General features: G+C 51.8%; 1 protein-coding gene across 1 annotated transcript; it reads left to right on the plus strand.

The window, feature by feature from the left end:
* Positions 1-5,751: 5,751 nt before the first annotated feature.
* Positions 5,752-20,768, plus strand: EEF1A2 (eukaryotic translation elongation factor 1 alpha 2). Its single transcript, XM_021527280.3, has 8 exons — positions 5,752-5,810; positions 7,291-7,513; positions 11,529-11,708; positions 12,718-13,014; positions 17,232-17,382; positions 18,778-19,034; positions 19,122-19,356; positions 20,421-20,768. Exons 2-8 carry the CDS (start codon positions 7,370-7,372, stop codon positions 20,546-20,548), a joined length of 1,392 nt encoding a protein of 463 aa, XP_021382955.1. The 5' UTR covers positions 5,752-5,810; positions 7,291-7,369; the 3' UTR covers positions 20,549-20,768.
* The last annotated feature ends 1,252 nt before the right edge of the window (positions 20,769-22,020 follow it).

Below are 22,020 nucleotides of genomic sequence, written 5' to 3' on the forward strand. Positions count from 1 at the left end.
TTGCTGCTCCTCCTCCTCCTCCTCCTCTGCCTTTTCCCGGCTCTGTTGCTCATTGCCAGGTTCGGGATTAGGGCAGCGTCCGCCCGGCACAGGCAGCTGCTGCCACCTATGGATAATAAATACCCAAAATGTTCATCCCAGACGCCACACTGGGGCCATCTCTGGTCAGAGCCAGAGCAGCTGTGACACCAAACCCATGCACAGGTTGTGGCCTGATAGAAGTGCCTGGACATCTTCCCCTGCCTATATGGGTTTAAATTGGAAAAGGGAATGTGCTGGAAATGCAAGGAAATCTATCCTGAGGAACAGTTCTCGAGTAGCATATTTACCTGTCATGTGGAACTCGTGCTCTGCCTTTCTGGGACATTGCAGCAGTGACCCAGGTGCCTCCTTGGCAGGAGAATAAACCAAAGTCAGACCAGGGCATGGATCACTGTCCCCATGGTGATGAGAGCAGCTCTGCTGTCCTCACCTGCAGTCCGAGTTCCCAAAGGAACTGGACTGTTCCCAAACAGGGAACTGGCATCAGGACCCCCAGAACTGTGAGTCTGATCTGAAAATACTCACATTGTGGAGAGAGTTAGACAGGGAGTCACAAGCTGTCTGATTTACCTGTGCAAAAGGGATTTCTCCAGTTTGGACCGGGAAATGAAGAGAGATGACAGGTGCTTGCTGTAATCCAGAGGCTTGTGGTGAACTTGCTTCCACAAGTTCCTCACTTATGGGTCATTTCTTCCTCTCTAAAAACTAGAAAATCATCTTGCAGAAACCAGCAGCAACACTGAGCAGGATCCATGTCTGCAGAAAACTCCTAGACCAGCAACTCCTTTGTGAGATCAGGGGAGATGCCACTACCAGTCACTACTACCACATGAAAACAAATTATTCACCAATATAAACCCTAGGACTTTGATGGGGGTTGGTCCAGCAAAAAAAATTTCTCATTAAGTTCTCTGATCCTCTATTCACCCTTTGGATGCACCCAAAGCCTATGCTGTTACCCAGGTATCTCCTTTAACATTTCCACTAAAGCCATCAGAAGATGTGGGCAGCCAGGGCTTTTTTCACTCAGTGGCTGTGGTTTGATAGGAAAAGCCATCCCTGGGATTAATCAGGCTTTTCCTAACTGGGAGATGTGCGCAGCTGCCAAAACAAACACATCAATCTGGTGAAGCTTGACACAGCACCAGACATATTTGCTGAAAACTCAGCATGGTCCAGGGCAAGGCAGCATCCTGCAAACAGCACTAAACCACAGGGCAGAGGTGCCTCATCTCATTTGGGCTTGACCTAGATTGGGCTCTGCCCCATCCTCAGCTCACAAGGAGATTTAAAGGATCAGAGTCTCGCAGCCCCCACAGATGCTGCAGAAATATCACAGTGTCCCTGATGAGATGTGGATGAAATGGTGTTTGTCTCCTTCCCTGGTGCTAAAAAAATATTTCAGGGCATGGAAACATTAATCCTGGCTGCTTCCCAGATGGACAGCAGCTCAGGCTGAGCAGTTTTATCTTCCACAGCCTCAACACCACAACTCAGATATTTGGTGGAAAAGGGGTTCCTGGGAGAGCATCCCCAGAGCCATGTGCTACCACTGACACCCAGGATGGATGGGGACAGTTTTCAAGGCCTTTAAGCATTGTCCCTCCAGCACTGGTACCTCAGGTCACCCTGGACCCCCAGTGGCTGTGACTAAACCCCACTGGGCAAGTCCCAGTGATGTGGGCACCAAGGAGCAGCCCACCCTGCACTGGCTACTCTGCTGTCCCATCAGGGATGACACCAGACTCCATCTCCAGCTGGCCAAGTGGCTGGAGGACTTGGATGTCTTGTTATCACTTCCAACGTTTATTTTTAAATCTCTGGCTCCAATTTAAAGTTATCAGCAACATGCACTGAGTGCAGGACCTCAAAATATTCCCTTTCTCCTCCTTCCCCTGCCTTCCTGTCCCATAAATCCTGTCTTTATCTCTCCTCTCCAGGTCTACAACATGAGCATGAGCTGAAAAAGCTGCTCATGTTAAAAGTTAATGAAATCTACTCCATCCCTGGAAGTGTTCAAGGATAGTTTGATGAGGCTTTGAACAAACTGGTCTAGAGGAAAGTGTTCCTGCCTATGGCAGTGGGGTTGGGATGAGATGATGCCTAAGACCCCTTCCAACCCAAACCAGTCTGGGATTCTAAAATCCTTTAATTTCTTCCTGTTTGATGCCTTGGGCCAGGAGTGTTGCTAGGCAAACACACTGGGAGGGTCATGGCATGTAAACACAGGGACCTGGAGAGTTTAACCTCAAAGCCAGCCCCAGGTAAACATGCTCTAGAAACGCCTGGGATGTAGAGCAGGGAATCCCATCCTGTTTTAACAGCAGTTAATCTGGGGTTTAGCTGCAGTGGGCATGCCTGTTTTGTGTGCACCAGCACTGATTGCCATGGGATGCATGATGTGTACATGAGCAGAGGATGGTCAGTGCCTCTGTGCTTCGAGCTTGTCCACTCCCAGCAGATGGTAAATGCTGAAATATCAGGGTGCAAAGCCTTGGCAAAGCCTCCAAAGCTGGTGTGCAGGAGCTGAAAGCCTGAACATAGGAAGAAGGAAAGCTAACAGCCTCCACTCTGTCCACAAACTGCCTTTTTGAGGACAACCACTGCTCTACCCTCCTTGGATCTGCTTTTCCAATGGCTCTTGCATGAGGCCAGGCTGCACTTCTTCCTTTCAAGGACTCAATTTCCTTGCACAGAAAGAAAACAGCAATTTACAGCCATCCCTCTGTCCAGCCCCAGCTTCTCCCTTGTGAGACCAGAGCTTCTGGAGTGACATCTGGGCTGGCATTCCTCGTGGCTGCCATCTGCCCTGCCCAAACCCCCTTCTTCAGAGGAGACCTGCTGCATTTCATAACCACAAACACACAACTGCTTAGTGAGCTGAACACTCACGGGCAGAAACACCCCCAGAGCCAGGCAAATCCAGGCAGGCAGCCTGGAGTGTTCACATCCCAGATCCATACAAATTACCAGCACTGCGGATTATTCCCTCTCCCAGTCACTGTGAGGGCCTCCTGGGGGAAAAAATAAATTCCAGTGGTTATGTCTGGGCAAATGGAAATGTTAGCCTAATTTAAAGAACCAAATGGAAATGTTAGCCTAGGTTAAATAATCAAATGGAAATGGTAGCCTAGATTAAAACACCAAATCTCAGTCCAGGGGCTGTAGAGCTGGGTGTGGTGGAGGTGATGATGATGAAAGGAGTAAGAGGTCCCTGCCATGTTTGTGTGCAGCCTGCCCATCCCTTCTGAGGAAGGAGGTTTCTGTTTTCTTGAGTCATCCTAAATCATTTGATGGTGGCTTACATGGAAGGTGAATCAAGCCTCAAGAAGATGGAGGGGAATTGTTTCAGGGCCGTGGATCTGACACCAGATGGAGGCAGACGAGGTGCTAAACTTCAGCCTCCCTCGGATTTCTCTTGCTCGGGTCTCTGTTATTTTACATTTAAGGGTAAATTTACACTGTGTTTTTTTTGGTTTTTTTTTTGTGAGGGAAGATTATTCCACTCAGGTGTGGAAGTTGAGCTTGATGGTCCCCAGAGCCACACGTGCTCAGTGAAGTCCTCAGCCCCAGGTGCCAGCCAGACCTGGGCACACAGCTGTGGCTTTAACCTCTCGAGGCTGGGGCAAAGTGGCTTAAGGGAGCTGGGATTAGCCAGGTCTGACAGCCCTCTCTCCTCTCCTCTCAGCTCCTGGACTATTTATAGGCCGATGGGCCGTCAGGCTCTATTTCAGTGCAGAACAGGGCACTGCCAAGTTCCCTTCTGCCTGCCTGGGAAAAGGGGTGGAAACAAAAATTCTTTTTATTGGAGAAGGAGAGGAGGCAGGAGAAGCCCATCCCATGCTCACCTGGCAGAGGTGACCAGGATTTATTCCATCCCCATCTTCATTATTAAACTCAGCCATTGCCCCTCTGAGGGCAGTTCCCAGGCTGCCTCAGCCCTTGTGTGAAAAAAAGGCAAAGCACTAAAATATGGATAGAAATAACGAGGGATTTATAAATTTCTCCCTCCTCCAAATTATCACACTTGCTGTCTATCTCCAGCCCGTCCAGAACTATGGTAAATCTTCTATCCCCATCCCAAAACAAGGCTGGGGTAATCTCTTTAAATCCTCTTAGAATCTCCTCCTTGGACGTTTCTTTTTATTTTTCCTGGCACTCAGTGCATTTTATGTTGTGCAAGGAATGCTTCATAAAAACAGAAGATATCTTGCCTATCATATTTCTAAGAAAATACCAGTGAGGTATAATATTCATTAAAAAAGGCCTCCCTTTGAGCACTAATGAGAAGTTAGAAACATTTTTATCCACATGATGATTAAATTTTTAACCATTAGTCTAGGAAGGTAAGAGTATCTTCGTAAAGGTATCTAAATTAGCTGTTGAATTCACTGGAAGGATGGTCTGGGCCATAAAATTGTTCTGGGTTATTTCATAGCTTTAGTCAAATTAGCTTCCTTTTTACCTATATTTGGCTTTGGGACACAGAAAATTTTGGATTGGCCTTGGAAATGCACAGCTGACACAGACATAAATATTCTGACCACTACATATTATTTTTTTGTGCAAAGAAAATGTCATTATATTACTGAAGGTTTATGGTTTCCTTGTCCTCCTAGGACCTGAGCCCCACTTCCCATTAAAAATGAGATGATGTTTTTAAATCACAAATTCTTGAGCAGCCCCCATATGTGCTGCAGGTGCAGAAATCTGTTTTCTGTGCTTGTCCCTTGCTTAGTCACTTGCTCCTGGACTGATGCATCCCAGCGAGGCAGAGATGTGGGGCAGTGCCCTCAGGGTCTCCCAGGGTCCTGTTTGTGCCCTGCAGGGACTCCTCTCCTCCCCGCCCCTGTGGGAGCACAGCCCTTCTGCACCACTGGGGACAGAGATGTGGGATTTGGTGGCCCATCCAAAGCCAGCCCTGTCCCCTCACTCCCAGACTGCCACAGGGAGTCCAAGTCCCCCTGGGCCAGCACTTCCATCATTTCCCCATCTTCCAAACAGCCCTTCCCTCCATTTATCTGTCTTCCTCCCAACCCTCTGTCTCTAGTCTCTCCATCTCCTCCATCCCATCTCCTTCTCATATCTTCATCATCCCTCTCTCCTGTTTCTCCATCTTTTATCCTTCCATCTTTCCCCCATTCCTCTCTCTTCCATTCTGCTGTTTCCCTCTGATTTCAGTCTTCCATTTCTCCATCTTCCCATCCCTCCATTTTCCACCCCTCTGCCTCTCCATTTCTCCTCCATTTTCCCCATCCTTGCATCCTTCTGCCTTCAATCTCTCCACCTCCCTCTCATGCCTTCATCTTCCATGGCTCCTGTCTCTCCATCTTTCCTCCTTCCACCTTCCTCCCATCTCTCCACCTTCCATCTTGCCGTCTCCCTCTGACTTCAGCCTTCCATCCTTTCACCTTCCCATCCCTCTATCACCCCCCCTCCACCTCTCCATTTTCCCCATCCCTCCATCTTCCTCCCATCCCTTTATCTCCCATCCTTTTACCTCCTTCCCATCCCTACACATTCCCTCCCAGTCCCCCGTCTCTCCCGCCTCTCCCTCCTCCTCCTCGTCGTCCTCCTCCTCTCCCCGTCCCCCCCGCGCCTCCTCCTCCTCCTCCTCCTCCTCCTCCTCCCCCGCCCGGTACCGCATTGCCGTAGTGCGGGGGGGCCGCTGCATTGCGCTGCCGCCGTCGATAGGAGGGCCCCTCCCGCGGAGATAAAGCCGGCGGAGCCCAAGCCGGCAGCCTCTGGCCGCCCCGACCGCCGCCCCGGTAAGAGCTGCGGGACCCCGGCGGGATGGGGGGACAGGGGGATGCGGGAGGGGTGTCCTGCCCCAGGGGATCAGTGCCCCCCTCCCGTGTGTGGGTGCTGTCAGCCCCTCCGGGGTGCGGGGTACCCCGCGGAGGGAAAGGATGGGGCTGGACCATTCCTTCATCCCGCAGGTGCGTCTTTGGCGCAGGTGGGAAATAACACGCAAGCCGTGGTGCTTCAGGACGTGAAAATCCTTCTAAATGTCGTGCACGAGGAGGAAAACCTGATAATCCCCCCAGCTCCCCCCTCCCCCCACCCTGCCTTTAGAATCATAGAATCCTCGAATGATTTGGCTCGGAAGGACCTTAAAGATCATCTCGTTCCAATCCCCCGGCCATGGGCAGGGATGTCTTTGGCTCCTTGGGGAAGGAATAATAAAAAAACAAATCCCCAATTCCCAAAGCGATCCAGCATCTCCCGCTGTGTGCCAGGGGTCTGCAGGGCAGGATTGGGTCCGGGTGCGAGTCCGGGACCGAGCATCTCAGTGGAGCAAAATGGCCAGACCCGGGCTGGCGGGGTTCAAGGGCAGGAGGGACGGGCCAGCCGCCGCTCCTGCTGCCCGGGGAAGCTTCTCGCTGGGAATGTTACCACCCGCATGACTGCATCGCTATTAGAGCAGCAAACTCCTCCTGACCTCCTTCACTTCTACGGGCAGATTCGTGAAATTGGATTTTATTAGACGTCAGATTAAAGCTCCTAATTGTGCCCGGTTCGTGTGCAGCTGCAGAGCCATGGCAACGCCGGGAGATGCCAGGACAGCTCCCCGGATATATCCGTTTGCGTTTTTAGCCTCCTCCCTCTCTTCCATCCAGTTTCACGGCAGCAAAATATAATAAACCCCGCAAAGTGCAGGCTCAGAGGAGCCCTGGGCAGCCCCGCTGTTGCAGCCCTGCTTGGGGGAGCAGGCGAGGGCTATTTTTGTCCACCCCGTTTTGCAGACACTCTGTTGTCACCTGAACTGTGCCCAGCTGGGGAGTGGTGAGGGCAGCCCGGGAGGACGGGCACCCTCGGCTCCTCCCAGGGCACCCACGACATGGAGGAGATGCCCTCGGCTTTGGAAAGAGCGAGAAGGCAGCGGGAGCAGCCCTGAGTCGCGGGGAGGTTTTCCAGGGAGGTTTTCCAGGGAGGAAGGGCACCTTCGAAGCATCCATGACGTAGCCCTGGGAACTGGGGGTCTCCGCGAGGGAGGTGGAGGGCAAGATGCCGAAAAAACCACGAAAAACACGGCGTCTTGCCGAGAATTGGAGGCTGGACGTGGCAGCCCGAAATAGCCCGGCTGGCTCTGACCCAGTGCGGGCAGAGCTGCCAGACGAGGCCGGGCACCCCCGGGCGAGTGGTCCAGCGGGAAGGTGGGGCGAGGGGAGGACAGACTTTCCCCAAGGGCTGGGAGGGGATTGGCACAGGGGGGCTCTTTTGACGCTCCCGACTCTTCCCCCTCAGCCTCCCCCAAAAGGCAGCTGCGTTCCCACCGCCCTCCCCAGCGCCGCCCGCCCCGGCCAGCCCCGCGTAGCCCAGCAGCATGGGGAAGGAGAAGACGCACATCAACATCGTCGTCATCGGGCATGTGGACTCTGGGAAATCCACCACCACCGGGCACCTCATCTACAAATGCGGGGGCATCGACAAACGGACCATTGAGAAATTTGAGAAGGAAGCTGCCGAGGTGAGGAGCCTGTCCCCACCCCGCATTCCCACCCGCGGGGATGCTCCACGCTGGCCCCCGCCAGTATCCCGCAGGCAGTATTCCCCTTTTGCCCGTGCTGCCCTTCTCTTACCTTCCATTTCTCCCTTTGTTCCCATCTATTTTTCTCCCTTTGCACCCCTGGGTCTCCCCGACTTCTCTGGCCTTGGGAAAATGGGCCATTTGGGTGCTCGCCACCCTCTGTTCGGAGCTGGGGGACTCCCTGCTGCCCGCTGGTAACCAGGGCAGGGGCACGGCGAGGTCTGCAAGATGGGTCAGGGAACCAGCAGGAATCACTAGAATCCTGGAAAAGCCACAAACCATGGTGCTTCAAGGCATGAAATTCTTTCTAAATATGGTGCGTGAGGGGGGAAAACCTGATAATCCCTCACTGCATAGGTCAGGGCTGTCTGAATTTCACTCTGAAGCATCAGTTTCCAGTGCCTGCTGGGACAAGGTGCAGCATCAGCTGGACTCATTTGATCCAGCTGAAAAACCTCATTCCCTTTTTCCTCAGGCAGGTGGTCTGGTGTGTAGTGTGATTGGCAACCTATGATACAGAAAACTGTCTGTAAATCTGAGCATTTAAGTTAAATTCTTTTGTTTAACCCTTGCAATGGTGACATTTATAACAATTTTATCGTGCATGCATTTAGAAGCTGTCGCACAGCAAAGCACCACCCGATACCTGTAATGTGGCAAACCCCAGGATTAATCAGGAAGAAACAGGCTTGGGAAGAAAAATGTCAATTGGGAGTGCAGAGAAATTAATGATGGTAAATTCTAGAGAGGCGGGTGAGCTGGGAACAGCCTGGCTGTGTTATCCACAGGGCAGCTCCTGTCACTCAGAAGATGGCTTGTCGTCATCGCTCTGGAAATGCAGATATCCCTCTTTTTTTTTTTTTTCCATTTATTTTTCTGGTCAAAATCACACATTTCATTGACAAGAAAGAAAAAACAAAAGAGATTTACAGAGCTGCCACTTTTAATTTCATGTTTTGCTGTCTGTCTTGACCTTTTTAACTTGCCGATAGTATCTGAGCTAAATCCCTTATTTTCCTGCCTCACTTTCAGCCTTTTTTTGCATCCTTAAGGAAAGGAGCCTCTTCCTTCATACAAAATTACCCTTCTCCCCTGGATTAAAATGGTTGCCGATATCCTTCCACAAATTCCCCCCTTTACCCATAAGATCAGATAAGGCATGATAAGGTTATCGTTGATGTGATTGCAGTGATTTTAATTGCACAGGCACTTTCACTGACTTGCCAGGATCCGCGGGCACCGGAGGCTGCTATTAATAGCCTATTGACTGAGCTTACAGACTCCATTTTCTGATGCAGGGCTGGGGAAGGGTTTGCTTCCATTAGGTGGCATTCACAGGAAATGGAGGCCTGCGTGCACCCAAAAGGCCAACAAAAAAACTCCAGGGTCTGTTATTTTATTTAAGAGAAAAGAGCGAGGATTTCTCTCTTTTTTCCCCCTTTTGATTCAAGGGCAGAGGTAACAGTATCTCTGAAAGAAGAGTTGTTCTGTTTTAAAAAAAAAAATTAAATAATCAGTATTTGTGGCCTCCAAATAGAAAGCTGTCCCTCCACTGGGGTTTGATCAGGGAAATTCAGGCTATTTCTGGCACTGAACAGGGAAGGTATTGTGCAGAGCTAGATAATACCCTGGGTTTTTCAACACCAGCCCTGGGTAACTGAATACACCCTGTGAAAGGAGGGAAACTGTTTGCTGAATAAAGGATCTCATTTGTCTTCACGTTACGTGTGATGCCGAGCTCTGAGGGGGTCTCACACGTGATGAGCAGCTGGCTGTGTGTGTGGACATGGCCAATGGCAGGAAGGTGCTGATTCCCACTCAGCTGCTGTGGGAGAGCCAGGGCTCTGCTCTGTGCCTCAGTTTCCCCATCCAGAAGGGAGGCAGTAGGCTGCTGATGAGGGAGAGGCTGTGGGATGTGCTGATTGACCTCCTGCCCAAGAAAAGCCCATAATTAATGCAATGCACAAATGCACCATTCCCTGCTGGGTCTCCATTTCCAGCAGCACACTCTGCTGACTGCTCCCTGTTCTCTGGGAAGGGGGAGTTTGATGTGCGTGCTGGAAAGGGTTAACCTGATCCTATCCCTGGAAGTGTTCAAGGCCAAGCTGGACAGAATTTGGAGCAACCTGGTCTAGCAGAAGGTGCCCCTGTCCATGGCAGAAGGGTTGGAATGAGCCGATCTTTGAGGTCTTTTCCAACCCAAACCATTTTGTGATTCTAAAAACCTCCAAGCTCCTCCCATCCCCCCTGGCCATCCAGTGTCAGGAAGATGCTCAGGAGCAGAGTCTTGGTTCTGGATTTTTCCATGCCAGTGAGAGCTCACAGCTGCCCAGCAGAGATTGGGCATCACCTCCTCGACCTGGCGTCCCCTCTGAGGAGGGGAAATCTTACCCCTGGCTTTAGGATTTTGCCCTTAATCCTCCGGAGCAAGCTGCAAAGTCATCGCACCACTCAGCTGTTATGAAACAGGCTGTCACCATTAATTCCTTGTGCTGGCTGGGAACAGGGCTGGAGTGTGGGAGATGGAGCAGAGCAGCAGACCAGCCCCTGGGCATGGTGTGGGCAAGGTTTGGATGTGATTCTGTGTTCTCTTTCTTGGGGGGGCTCATCACTGATGAGTACCTGCCACTGGGGGCTGCTTCCCTCCGACCTGTGATTGATAATGGGCCAGAAGAAACTGTGATTGCAGGGAAAAGAGGGATGGATGGATGGATGGATGGATGGAAGCAGGGTATCACAGTTCTGACCTTGCATAACAATAGGAGACTATTAAATCATCTGCAAAATGACCTAAATTCCTTTTTCTACCTTAAACCTTCCTTGTATCCGAGGCCGGGAGCTGATGGCTGCAGCCTATTTTAACCCCTTGCTTTGGCCAAGCTCCCCTGACTGTCCCAGCTCACAGTGTGGTCAGCAAGGGTGGGCTTGTCCTGCCCCATCTCCACCTTGGCAGGATCTGGCTGGAGGGAAATCCAGCTCTCCCTGGTGTGGTGACGTCAAAGGGCTCCAGCCCAAAGGAGAAGGCCTCCCAGGAGTGCCACCGTGGTTTTACCAGGGAATGTGCTTTATCACAGGGCAGAAAGATTTACTGGAGCTGATCTCCCCCAGCGTGGTTTCCTGCATTACAATGTTGGCTGAGATTTTGGCCATTTGGCAATGACAGTTGGTCTGGCTGCAGCTCACAGTAGTTTTTGCTGTGAATTTGCGCACTCTGAGGCAAAAATCAATCAAATTTCTATTCTGCTCACAGCAACCATCTCTCATTTCATTTTCTTTTAACCCATTCCACCCCTGCCAGTTTTGGGCTCACTCATGTAGCAATGCCGTTTCCCACTAACCAGCTGCCTCACAGGTCTGAGTCATGGATTAAGATCACAGAATCAGAGAATCATTTAGGTTGGAAAAGCCCTCTAAGATCATCAAGTCCAACCATCACTGGCAAACCCACCACTAAGCCACACCCCTGTGTGTGCATCTCTGTGAAGCCATGGGAAATAAAATAAATCTCATAAACAGATATTTTTCAATAATTCCATTAGCATTAGAAAACGGGATAAGTGTATAAATATCCTTTCAGAGACATTCAGTGTGACAAGAAGCAGCTTTCCATGTTTCTGTACAGGATTTCCCAGCAGCAGTGCAGAACCATAATGTTGCATGGAGGAGACCTCATGGGCTGCTGCCTCCACCCAGCCCCACTCACAAATTCACTTCATGGCCCTTCTTCCAGCCTCCCCTGCTGAGGAGCAAGTTGAGAAACATGTTGAGAACAATATCTCCCTTCAGCTGCATTTTTAGTATATAGACCACAGCTCTCACTGAATTTAGGGCATTTCACCTTTAAATGTTTGTAGTGTGACCCTGTGTGATCTTGGGAAGTGCCCTGGAGGGTGGGAGGCCATCACCAGTGCTGTGGCTTGGGTTTCTCATTAGTTCTTGCCTCTGTGTTGGCCAGATGGGGAAGGGGTCCTTCAAATATGCCTGGGTGCTGGACAAGCTGAAGGCCGAGCGCGAGCGTGGCATCACCATTGACATCTCGCTGTGGAAGTTTGAGACCACCAAGTACTACATCACCATCATTGACGCCCCTGGCCACAGGGACTTCATCAAGAACATGATCACCGGGACCTCCCAGGTGAGAGATGGGGCCCAGGGGATGGGGGGGCTGCTGGAGGGGGGAGGCTGAGGCTGGTTCACAAGCTCAGGGTCATGCAGGTGCTGTTGGAGTCCTTTTGGAGGTGGGGAGCTGAGAGCAGACATCGAGAAGTGTTCAGCAGGGTCCACCCGAGAGGCTGGGTGGCACCAGGGGACCCAGCATGCCATGGTCCTGCACCTCCCTGGGTGTCTGGGAGAAAGGGTGTTTTGGGCACAAAGAGGTGGTTTCTCCACCCTTATTCCACCCACATGAGAAGGTGGGATGAACGTGGCCTGCCTGGGAGCTGGGATGCTGCAAGCTACAGGTCTTTGTGTGAGGGTGTCTCCACACTATTTTAGCCTCAGCCAAATGAGATATACAAGAAACTTCCAACAATACACTAGGTTTTATTGGATAAAGGAGGCTCCACAGACCTTTTCTCCTTCCTTTTCCTCAAACAGCTGTCCTTGTCCCACATTATATTGCCAAACCCAATGGCCTACCCTTCCTGAGCAGGGTGGTTTCCCCTCATTGTCCATCACTGGAACATTCCTGCATCTCCCTGTGACTGACGAGTGCTGAGTTAACCCCACTGCATGCCCAGTGAGGTTTCCATTGAGGTACCAGTTGCACTGGGCCTGGCTTTCTGCCAAACCCAGGCAGCTTCTGCACTGTGTTTTGGTACAAAAGCAATCTAGGGAACACTAGCCATTCCTGGAGTCACACCCCTCACCAGGGAGGATTTTTGCAAGACTTCAGTAGGGTTTTAAATAAAACTTTGTCTGTAGATGATCAAGATGAGATCCTGATCAGAGTCTGGCATCCAGGAGAGATCCACACTGGTTTCCCACTCACAGTGCAGAACAATGTGGGGTTGCCAAGTCTGAAATAGCACAGCTGGGTCAGTTTTTCGGCAGATCAGCAGCTGGCAGGGAGTCATCTGTGACTCCCTCAAAGCCCTTGGGGTGTCACAGGGCTGTGCAGCAATTCACCTGCTCTCTCCCCCCAGGCTGACTGTGCTGTCCTGATCGTCGCTGCCGGTGTGGGTGAATTTGAAGCCGGCATCTCCAAGAACGGGCAGACCCGCGAGCACGCCCTGCTGGCTTACACCCTGGGGGTGAAGCAGCTCATCGTGGGCATCAACAAGATGGATTCCACAGAGCCCCCCTACAGCGAGAAGCGCTACGACGAGATCGTCAAGGAGGTCAGCGCCTACATCAAGAAGATCGGCTACAACCCGGCCACAGTCCCCTTCGTGCCCATCTCGGGCTGGCATGGAGACAACATGCTGGAGCCCTCTCCCAATGTAAGTGTGCCTTGTGTTAACACTTCTCCCCCACCCTGAGGATCCTGACCTGGGCTGAAGATGAACTCCGTGCTCTGCAGGCATTTCATGCACCCGTGCTAGCAGAAGATGAAGTGTCATGGAGCTCTGCTTGGCCCTGGGCAGGATGGATGGGCTCACTGCTCATGGGTGCTGTGCCCTGGCCAAGCAGCCCAGCAGCTAAACATGAGCATCTTCAGGAGATGATCTGTCTGGCTTTGCTTCTGGGCCAGGATTTGAAGTTTTCGCCTGGTCAGAGCTCATGATGACATTTGAGCAGCAATTGTCAGTCCCAGCAGGAGCAGTGGGTGTGTTTTTAGGGCATTGTTTCTGAGAGGAATAACACAATCTGGGGTCAGGCTTGCAGCAGCTCCCACAGTGCAGCTGAGCTCCCTCGTGCTGGGTCTCAGGTCCCCTTTCCCTCTGATGCTGTGTCACTGCAGTGGCCAAACCTCCACTTCAATGCTGGGATCTCACTCCTACAGGTGGTGTTTTCTTCAGGAAGTACCAAGTTTCCTGTGCCAAAACCACAGTTCCCTAGAGCATTCATTTGAGGCTTCTCCTTTTCCAGTTGGTTTTTACTCCCACTGTGATGGGCATGGTGGGGAGACAAAAGCAGGGTGGGCCTGTGCCATCATTTCATACATCAGAAAGAAGAGCTTTAGAAGGCTGGAGGTTTTTGGCAGACAGGTTGCCCATAACTATTCTGACACTGTTTTTGTTGGAGAAAAAGCTACCTCCAGGTTAGTCTTTTAAAGAAATGATGGGCTGGAAAGTTCTGGCCAGAGGTAAGTCCCTGCCCTCCTAGTGACTTCTGTGTGACCTTGAGCAAATTGCTTAGATCAGGAATCTCTTGTGAAACCAATGGGAATTTGATGCTTAGCGGGACTTCAGGACATCACCTGTGGGTTAGGGCAGGGCTCTGTGATGAGTGGGGCAATCCATGAGCCCAGCAGCAACTGAGGGAGGTCAGGGATCACAGGCCTGAGGAAGGGGAGTGCTGCAATGCAGACTCACACAGCCATGAAACACAGCTCCTGCCTGCACAGGAAAGGCAGCTCACTTGGGATGGCTTGGAAGGAAGGAATTGTTGAGGTGCTTGGGAGATTCCTGTTCCCTGAGGAGCAGAGCTGGGATAAAGGTCAGCCACGGCCATGCCAAACCCAGCCCCGTGGTTCCTGAGTGCCTCAATCAGGCTCCAAATGTCAGCAGCTGCTGGGCCGGGAAGATGATCCTGAACAATTCTCCTATAAATAGGCAGCAGAGGGGAGGCTCGGAGCAGGAGGGGCTCTGTGACCCCCTTCCTCCAGAGGGGTCTCAGGGCAGGCTCCCAGTGTGATGTGCTGCCTGTGAGAAGGCAGGGGACGAAACAACTCTCTCCTTTGTCCTAAGGAACCAGCTGGCTCCTGGGTTCTGCCTGAGCTAGGAATTGGAAAGAAAACCTGGCCTGGTCTGGAAGAGCTTGAGCTCTTCTGAAGAGAGTTGAGGGACAGATTCCTCCTTCTTGTATTGCAGCACCTCTGGGAAAGCTTAAGCAGGAACCTGGTGTAGATGTCTCTTCTTTCTTTCCTCATCTGAAAAAGCTCTGATTATTTTCACTTGTAATTCCTGGACAGGTTTCACTGAAGCACAAGGCAGTCAAGTGACTTGTCTGTCTGTCAGGGGACTTATCAGAAAGTGGGGATTAGAGCCATGATGTCCCTGCAGCTCCTGTTGCCTCTGAGCAAGGGGGGTGTGGTGGTATGTCAGGCTGGAACTGTCTCTGTGTGGGTGACTCCAGCCCACATCCCTGGTGCACAGAATCCCAAGGCCAAGTGAAAAAATGACAACTGAGCTGTGCTTCCATCAAAGTTTGGCATTTGTGAGCTTTTTGGGAAGTGGGGTGTTCTGTGAAGCAGTTCTGTGATGCTCCAGCTGGCTGAATGGGGCCATTCCATGTGGTATGGGAGACTTTCACCCCATGGGATGCTGCAACCCAAACAGTCCCAGTCTCTGGTGCCAGGACGTGTGGTTGCTTGGGGCTGCAGCCTCAACACTGGGGTGTGTTTGTGGGGATGTTGAGGTGCTCATGGGCTGGGCAAAATCAGGAAATAAACTTTTGAGTGTTAAAGAGTTGGAGCTCAGCTGTTATTCTGGGGAGCTGGAGCCTGTCTGCCTGGAGGATTTTGGTCAGATCCTGCTTTTGCTGTAGGAGTGGTGGAATTGGAATTACTCTTTGGGGAGAACTGGGGAATACACGACAGAGATTTTATTTGGGTGGCCATAGGAGGCAGCACAAACCAGGTTTTGCAGATGCTTTTCACCCTGAGGCCATGCTGAGGTTTTGCAGAGATTTGTTCCCTGGAGATGTCTAAGTTCATCTTTGCCTGATTCTTGGCATGTCAGAAGTCCTCTGGAGAGAGGGATGGCTCTGACAGCCAGGTGTCATGGGCAGAGGTTGTTATTTCCCGTGTGCCAGAGCTGTGTGGGGCAGAGGGATGGGAGCTGTGGGCACCTGGTGGCCATCATCCTCGAGAGCAGAGCCTGTGGGCAGGTGGCCACCAGGCAGCTGCTGGCACAGGTCCCTGCCTGGCGTTTGGGCCGTGGGACAGCAGGATGGGGGAAGGTCTGAGTCATCCTGCACACAACACGAGGCTCCCTTGCTGCCTGCATGGAGTCTTCATTTTGCCAAGCTGTGGCCTGGCTCTGGGTCTGGCTGCATGGTGAGAGTGCAGTGCCCTGGGAAGAACCCACTCCAAAAGTGTCCCCAGGTACTGGGGACCTGCCAGTCCTCCTCCTGCCACTGCCACCAAGACAGACAAGGGATGTCAGACGAGACCCTCTGAAGGGGCTGACCTGAAAGCTTTGGATGCAAGCTGTGTTCTCTGGCTGCATCCCATCTTTCTCCTTCTCCTTCCCAGAGCTGGTGCAGATTGCAGGATAGGAAACCAGACCTGGCATCGCTGCATCCTGCGGGGATGGCTGTGAAACTGGGGGCACTTTGGGGGGTCTTGCTTCACCCCAGCCCCCCATGCCCACTGCACTGTGCCACTGGTGCTGGTGCTAAGGGAAAAAAAACACATCCACAAAATACGTGATGGATTTGGGACACACAAGAAGCATTTGACATTAGAATGAGAAAATGCTGTCTAACCCTCTCTGTGCAGAGGCAGGGCAATGGCCTTGCAAACTCTGACTTGTTGTGTTAGGGTTGTCTCAGACCCAGGACTAAATTGTTCTTTCCAGGAAGCTCCAGGTGTTGCTACAGTTTCTAGATGTGCAGCATCACCCCAATAAAGCAGTTCCCTGCATTTAACCATGGTACCTGAGCATATTTCCACCCCTCTCTGCCTCTTTTCCGGGCAGTTTTTAGTTTCAAAACCCGCTTTAGAGCAGGAGAAGGGAACATCTGTGAAAAGCAATCCTGTCTCTTGGCAGCTGGGTTTGCATCACCCTCCCAAGCCAGGGTTTAGAATCCAGACCCTGGAGGGGTGATAGTGAGGGGGGAGAAGCATCTCTCTGGGGATCACCTTGGAGAGCACCTTGGTTGGGCACTTGGCTGGCAATTGGCTGCAGACCCTGCAGTCCCTGTGCTGGAGGCAGAATTCCTGGGGGGCAGGATCCTGGCATCATTCCTGGGGGGCAGGATCCTGGCAGCATTCCTGGGGGGCAGGATCCTGGCAGCATTTCTTGGGGGCAGGATCCAGGCATCATTCCTGGGGGGCAGGATCCTGGCAGCATTCCTGGGGGGCAGGATCCAGGCAGCTGGACCAGTGCCCAGGGGTTGGTGTTGGAAGTGGGGGCTGTGAGTTTGCTGGCTTTAACCACTTCCATGCTTTTTCTCCTGTTAATGGATGTCTTGCTTGTTTTTAGGAGAGACAGAGGGAGGTTGAGCAAAGGGGAGCAGATAAACCTGCAGGGATGGTGGAGTGGAAGGAACTCCCCAGTATCCTGGTAAAATCAGGACATGGCAGGACTGACTTTATGGAGGTTGTCCTGGTGGGACAATTCTCTGGGTTTACCTCTGGGTGCTGAGGACAGGCACACTCAGGGCATGTTGGAAGTGTTGAAGGCCAGATTGGATGGACCTTGAAGCAATCTGGTCTCGTGGAAGGTGTTCCTGCCCATGGCAGAGGGGTGGAATAAGATGGTCTTTAAGGTCCCATCCAACTTAAACCGTCCAGTGATTCTATGGTTCTCTGTTGCTGCTCTCTTCCCAGATGCCTTGGTTCAAAGGCTGGAAGGTGGAGCGCAAAGAAGGCAATGCCAGTGGGGTGTCCCTGTTGGAGGCCCTGGACACCATCCTGCCCCCGACCCGCCCCACAGACAAACCCCTGCGCCTGCCCCTCCAGGACGTCTACAAGATTGGAGGTGAGCCTTGCCACTCCTCTGCCTTAACTGGAGTCTTCATTCCATAGAAATTTGGGAATGACATTTCCGGGTGTTGGGAAACTGGAGGGATTTGACTCTTCAAACCAGAGATAATGCTGGAGAAAAGGGTGGTAGCTCCAGGGCAAAAACCCCATTTGAGCTTGGGCTGTCTGGGGTGGAGCTGGACAGGCTCAAAGGTGCCCAGGGACCAGAGAGGAGCAGCAGGTTTGTGAGCTCTCCCTGAGGAACACATGACGCCAGAATGGCTGCAAATTTGTGTGTCCCAGAGGTCATGGCTGGCCAGGCAAGTTGGAGGCAGCAAAAAACATTCTGTGACCCAGGTGAGAGACAAGACCAGCAGGAAGGGCCACTGAAGCTGGTGCATGGCAGCTTGGCTGGGACCTGCCCAAGCTTCCCAAATGCTGGTGTCCATCACTGGCACCTCCTCCTGCCGAGCTGTGCCAGCCATGTAGGGAGCGCCGTGGCTGACGCGCGTCCCCTTCCCTCTGGAGAGGTGATGGGGACACTTTGCTCAGCTATAAATACCCTGTGAGCTCTCTGACCTGCTGGCATAAGTGGACAGCACTGCTGACTCCCTGGCTGCTGCATCAGGCAGGCACAGACTTTTCCAGCTCTTTCCCACCCCTTTCCAAGGACACATGCACTGCAGGGGTTGAGCCTGGTACTTTAGCTGGGTTGTTATTGGAGGTTGCTGCTGTTTGCAGCAGATATGAAAGATGGTGAGCAGGCTGTGTCCTCCCCTAGCTCAGCTGGGGCAAAGGGATCTGGTTTTACTGGGAGGCAAGTCCATGGGGAGGAGAGACACTGTGGGAAGAGGGGAGGAGGAGGCAGCAGGGTGGATGTGGAGGAGCAGATGGGTCCAGCCAACCTCTTCAATCTCTTTTCAGTGTCGTTTCTCTCCATCATTCTTCACCTGCCTCCAAAGGGGTATTTTCCCAAAGTCTCCTGGTGACACAGGGTGTAAAAGATCCCAGTCATTTAATGAGCCACCCTCATTCTCTGTCACAGCTGGTGGTGTGGCCATCAGGGATGTGGACAGTGTTGGTGTACACATGCTGGGATGTCCCAGTCCTCCATGCAGGAGATACCATAGCTGATCCAGGAGAAGAGCTTTTGGGACATGCAGATTGCTCAGGACTTTCTGACTATGGGTTACTTTTTTTTAAAGAAAATTTTGAGTAGGAAGGATGGACTCATAGTGATTTTCAAGATCCCAGTGTTGATCTGCTGAAAACTTGGGGGTTTTGGGCAAGGTACAAACGTGTTCTTTGGTGACAACCAGTGTAGAAATCTACCTTTTGCTGAGTCCAGGCTCTGGCTCAGGGATATACCAAGCAGACGGAATTTTGCTGCACTCTGTCCTTGTCTCTGCAGGGATTGGCACAGTTCCCGTGGGCCGAGTGGAGACCGGAATCCTGCGGCCTGGCATGGTGGTCACCTTTGCCCCTGTGAACATCACCACTGAGGTGAAATCCGTAGAGATGCACCACGAGGCCCTGAGCGAGGCTCTGCCTGGCGACAACGTCGGCTTCAACGTGAAGAACGTCTCGGTGAAGGACATCCGCCGCGGGAACGTCTGCGGGGACAGCAAGTCGGACCCGCCGCAGGAGGCAGCGCAGTTCACGTCTCAGGTGAGCAGGGCTTGTCCATGCCACCACACCTGCTTTGCCACCACCCCCCAGCTCCCAGCCTTGCCGTGACACTTCTCTGTCCCCCAGGTGATCATCCTGAACCACCCTGGCCAGATCAGTGCTGGCTACTCGCCCGTCATCGACTGCCACACCGCACATATCGCCTGCAAGTTCGCCGAGCTGAAGGAGAAGATCGACCGGCGCTCCGGCAAGAAGCTGGAGGACAACCCCAAGTCCCTGAAGTCGGGTGATGCAGCCATCGTGGAGATGATCCCTGGCAAGCCCATGTGTGTGGAGAGCTTCTCCCAGTACCCACCCCTTGGTAAGGGAATGGCTTTTTGGAGATCTCCAGGGGAGGAGCATGAGGGCTCTGTGGGTGCAGAGCTCACAGCAGACATGCTCAGCTTCTCCCAGCTAGATGGGGAGGGAGCTGAGGATGTTTTTTGCTCCGCCATGTGCTGCCAAGCTGGTTTTCCAAAGTCTGGATTTTCCCTCTGGGAGCAACAAGACCTTTCCTTTATGGTTACTAAACCATGATAGTTTCTGAACACAGAAACACTTCCTCCTCTCTGCCCTAAAACAACTGGTCAGGAGAAGAAAGAGGAGGAAGTTTGCTCAGTGGAGGCCACCTTTTAATGCAGGGAAGTGCCATGCTTGAGTTCTAGGACAGTCTGGAATGACATTAAAAGCCATCTTGTTCCACCACCCTGCCATGGGCAGATACACCTTCCACTAGACCAGGCTGATGTTGCACATCTGGAAACTTTAGCAGTGCTGGGAGCTTGCAGAGAAGAAATGGGGTTTAAGTTGAAAATATAGTAATTTAAATAGAGGGGAACATCAGGACAAACAATGGTTGATAGCTCAGGGCTTGTCCCTGCAAGAACCTGCTCCAATAGCACCATGAGTAGGGGGATGTAGATCCCACCACCACCCTCCTATTGTAAATGTAGGTGAACCCGATGGGAAGAAATGACGATGTTTGATTCCAGTTCAGAAGGCTGAATGATTTCTTTATTATAACTATACTATAATACATTAATATACTATTTAAAGGAGATACTAAAATTACCTACTTACTTTTTCTAACTACCATATCTAACTAACAACTCCTAGCCATCTCTTGAGAGTATAGACACAGGTGGGTTGGATTGTCCATCAGGCTCAAACAATCTTCACCAGCATCCAATCAAGAAATCACTCCACATAGACAAGTCTCCAAACATATTCCACATAGGAAAAACAAGGAGCATAAATAGAAATTGTTTTCTCTTTCTTCTCTCTGTACACCTCTGTGAAAAATCTTGAGAGAGGAGAATGTGCCTGCCACGCCCTCCCAGGATTGCTCAGCCTTGGTGTCTCATTCCTCCTCTGTCTGTCCCTCAGGCCGCTTCGCTGTCCGTGACATGCGGCAGACCGTGGCCGTGGGCGTCATCAAGAACGTGGAGAAGAAGAGTGGTGGGGCTGGGAAAGTCACCAAGTCTGCCCAGAAGGCCCAGAAGGCTGGCAAATGAATCGTGGGCTCCCAGTGCATCGCGCAGAAACCATCCCTGACACCAGGACGCTGCCACCGACTCCCCCGGGCGCACGTGTGCACATCAGCTTGTAAGAGTTTATATGTCAACGACTGGATGCTCACCATTAAGGTCCAGTGGAAATTCTTTAAAAGGAAAAGCATGTTCCAGCGTTTGTGAGGCTTCATGTTAATTTTACCAATAAAACTGGTACAACATCCACAGTGGAAAAAAAAACAACCCCAAAAAACAACTAAAACCAGAAAAATTCCCCTTCCCTCCCCCCTGCCCCCCCAAAAAAAACCAACCAAACAAACAAACAAAAAAACCAAACCAAACCAACCAACCCAAAAGGTGTGGAGCTGTGTGTGTGTGTGTCTGTTACTGAGAGGGGGTGGGTTGGCTGGGGGTTGTGTGGTCTCACTTAGAGTAGATGGTGGGATTGGGTGCAGGAGGGCCTGGGATGGAAATAAGGAGGAAGGAGAACATTTGGGAGCTCATATTCAGGGTGTCAGCCAGCACTCAGCCTTTCCCCAGCTTGCACCCCTTGACCTGGGTGATTCTCCCAGCTTGAACCTGCTACAGCTCTCACAGCAGTTTTGAAGGTCTCCTTAACCAGCTCAAGCCTCTAAAATAATTTTCCATGGTCTTTATTATATTTTTTAATGCAAAATAGGCTTAAATTGAGCTCCTATAGTTATGTCACTGAAAGAAAGGAAAACAGGGCACCCTATGTCTCTGTAAGGGTGAGCAGCATCAAGTTGGGTCTTTGTCATTCCCCATCATTTTGGGAGCAGTGACTGAGACTGCCTTCTCTCCCCACATGCTGCTCTGCATCATGCATGGTGGATCCCTGGCCCTTTCCAAACAACACAACAGGAACATTTCTTCCTGACTGAAGCCCAGACGTGACTCAGGTCTCACAAGCCCCAAAACTCATGGTCTTCAGCCAGGGCAATGTCTTGAGTCCAATCACAATCTTGCAGCTCCAGGCAAGGTGTGCAGCTCTCCCAACTCCACCCAGTGCAGCTGTCCCAGTCCAAAGGGTTGAGGTTTGACCAAAAAGCCACAGCCAGGAGCTGTGAGGGGACTGAGTGGGAGCCCCGAGTGTGAGGAGGAGCTGTAGGTGGTACAATGGGGCAGGGAAAAGGAGGGGAGGTGGTGTGAGAGTTGTGCTTCCACTACATCATTCCGGGGATGTTTCCAAGGGACATTTCCCCACTGAAGGAGGCATTAGCACCGTGCTGTGCCATCCTGAGCTTGTCTGTGCTCATGGCTCGGCTTTCAGGACGAGACAGTGCTGGGAACAGATGGCCCTACACATCTCTGTGAAAGGCAGCATCACGAGAGGCCCTTTCCAGGAGAGCTCCAGAGGCACCAGCATCATCATTACTGTTTGTGTCACAAAGCCCTTAATGATCCTAATTAACATTGGATGCTCTGCAGTGCTGCGTGTCCCCAGGCAGAGCCTC

The sequence above is a fragment of the Lonchura striata genome, chromosome 20 (assembly GCF_050655825.1).
Source record: "Lonchura striata isolate lonStrDom1 chromosome 20, ASM5065582v1, whole genome shotgun sequence".
Classification (NCBI taxonomy): domain Eukaryota; kingdom Metazoa; phylum Chordata; class Aves; order Passeriformes; family Estrildidae; genus Lonchura; species Lonchura striata.

What these genes read in the sequence shown, in the direction of transcription:
- EEF1A2 (XM_021527280.3), top strand. Translation starts at nt 7,370, where the DNA reads ATGGGGAAGGAGAAGACGCACATCAACATCGTCGTCATCGGGCATGTG. An exon ending in TGATCACCGGGACCTCCCAG is followed by an intron (nt 11,709 to 12,717) that starts GTGAGAGATGGG and finishes CTCTCCCCCCAG; the next exon opens with GCTGACTGTGCTGTCCTGAT. An exon ending in CAGCGCAGTTCACGTCTCAG is followed by an intron (nt 19,035 to 19,121) that starts GTGAGCAGGGCT and finishes TCTGTCCCCCAG; the next exon opens with GTGATCATCCTGAACCACCC.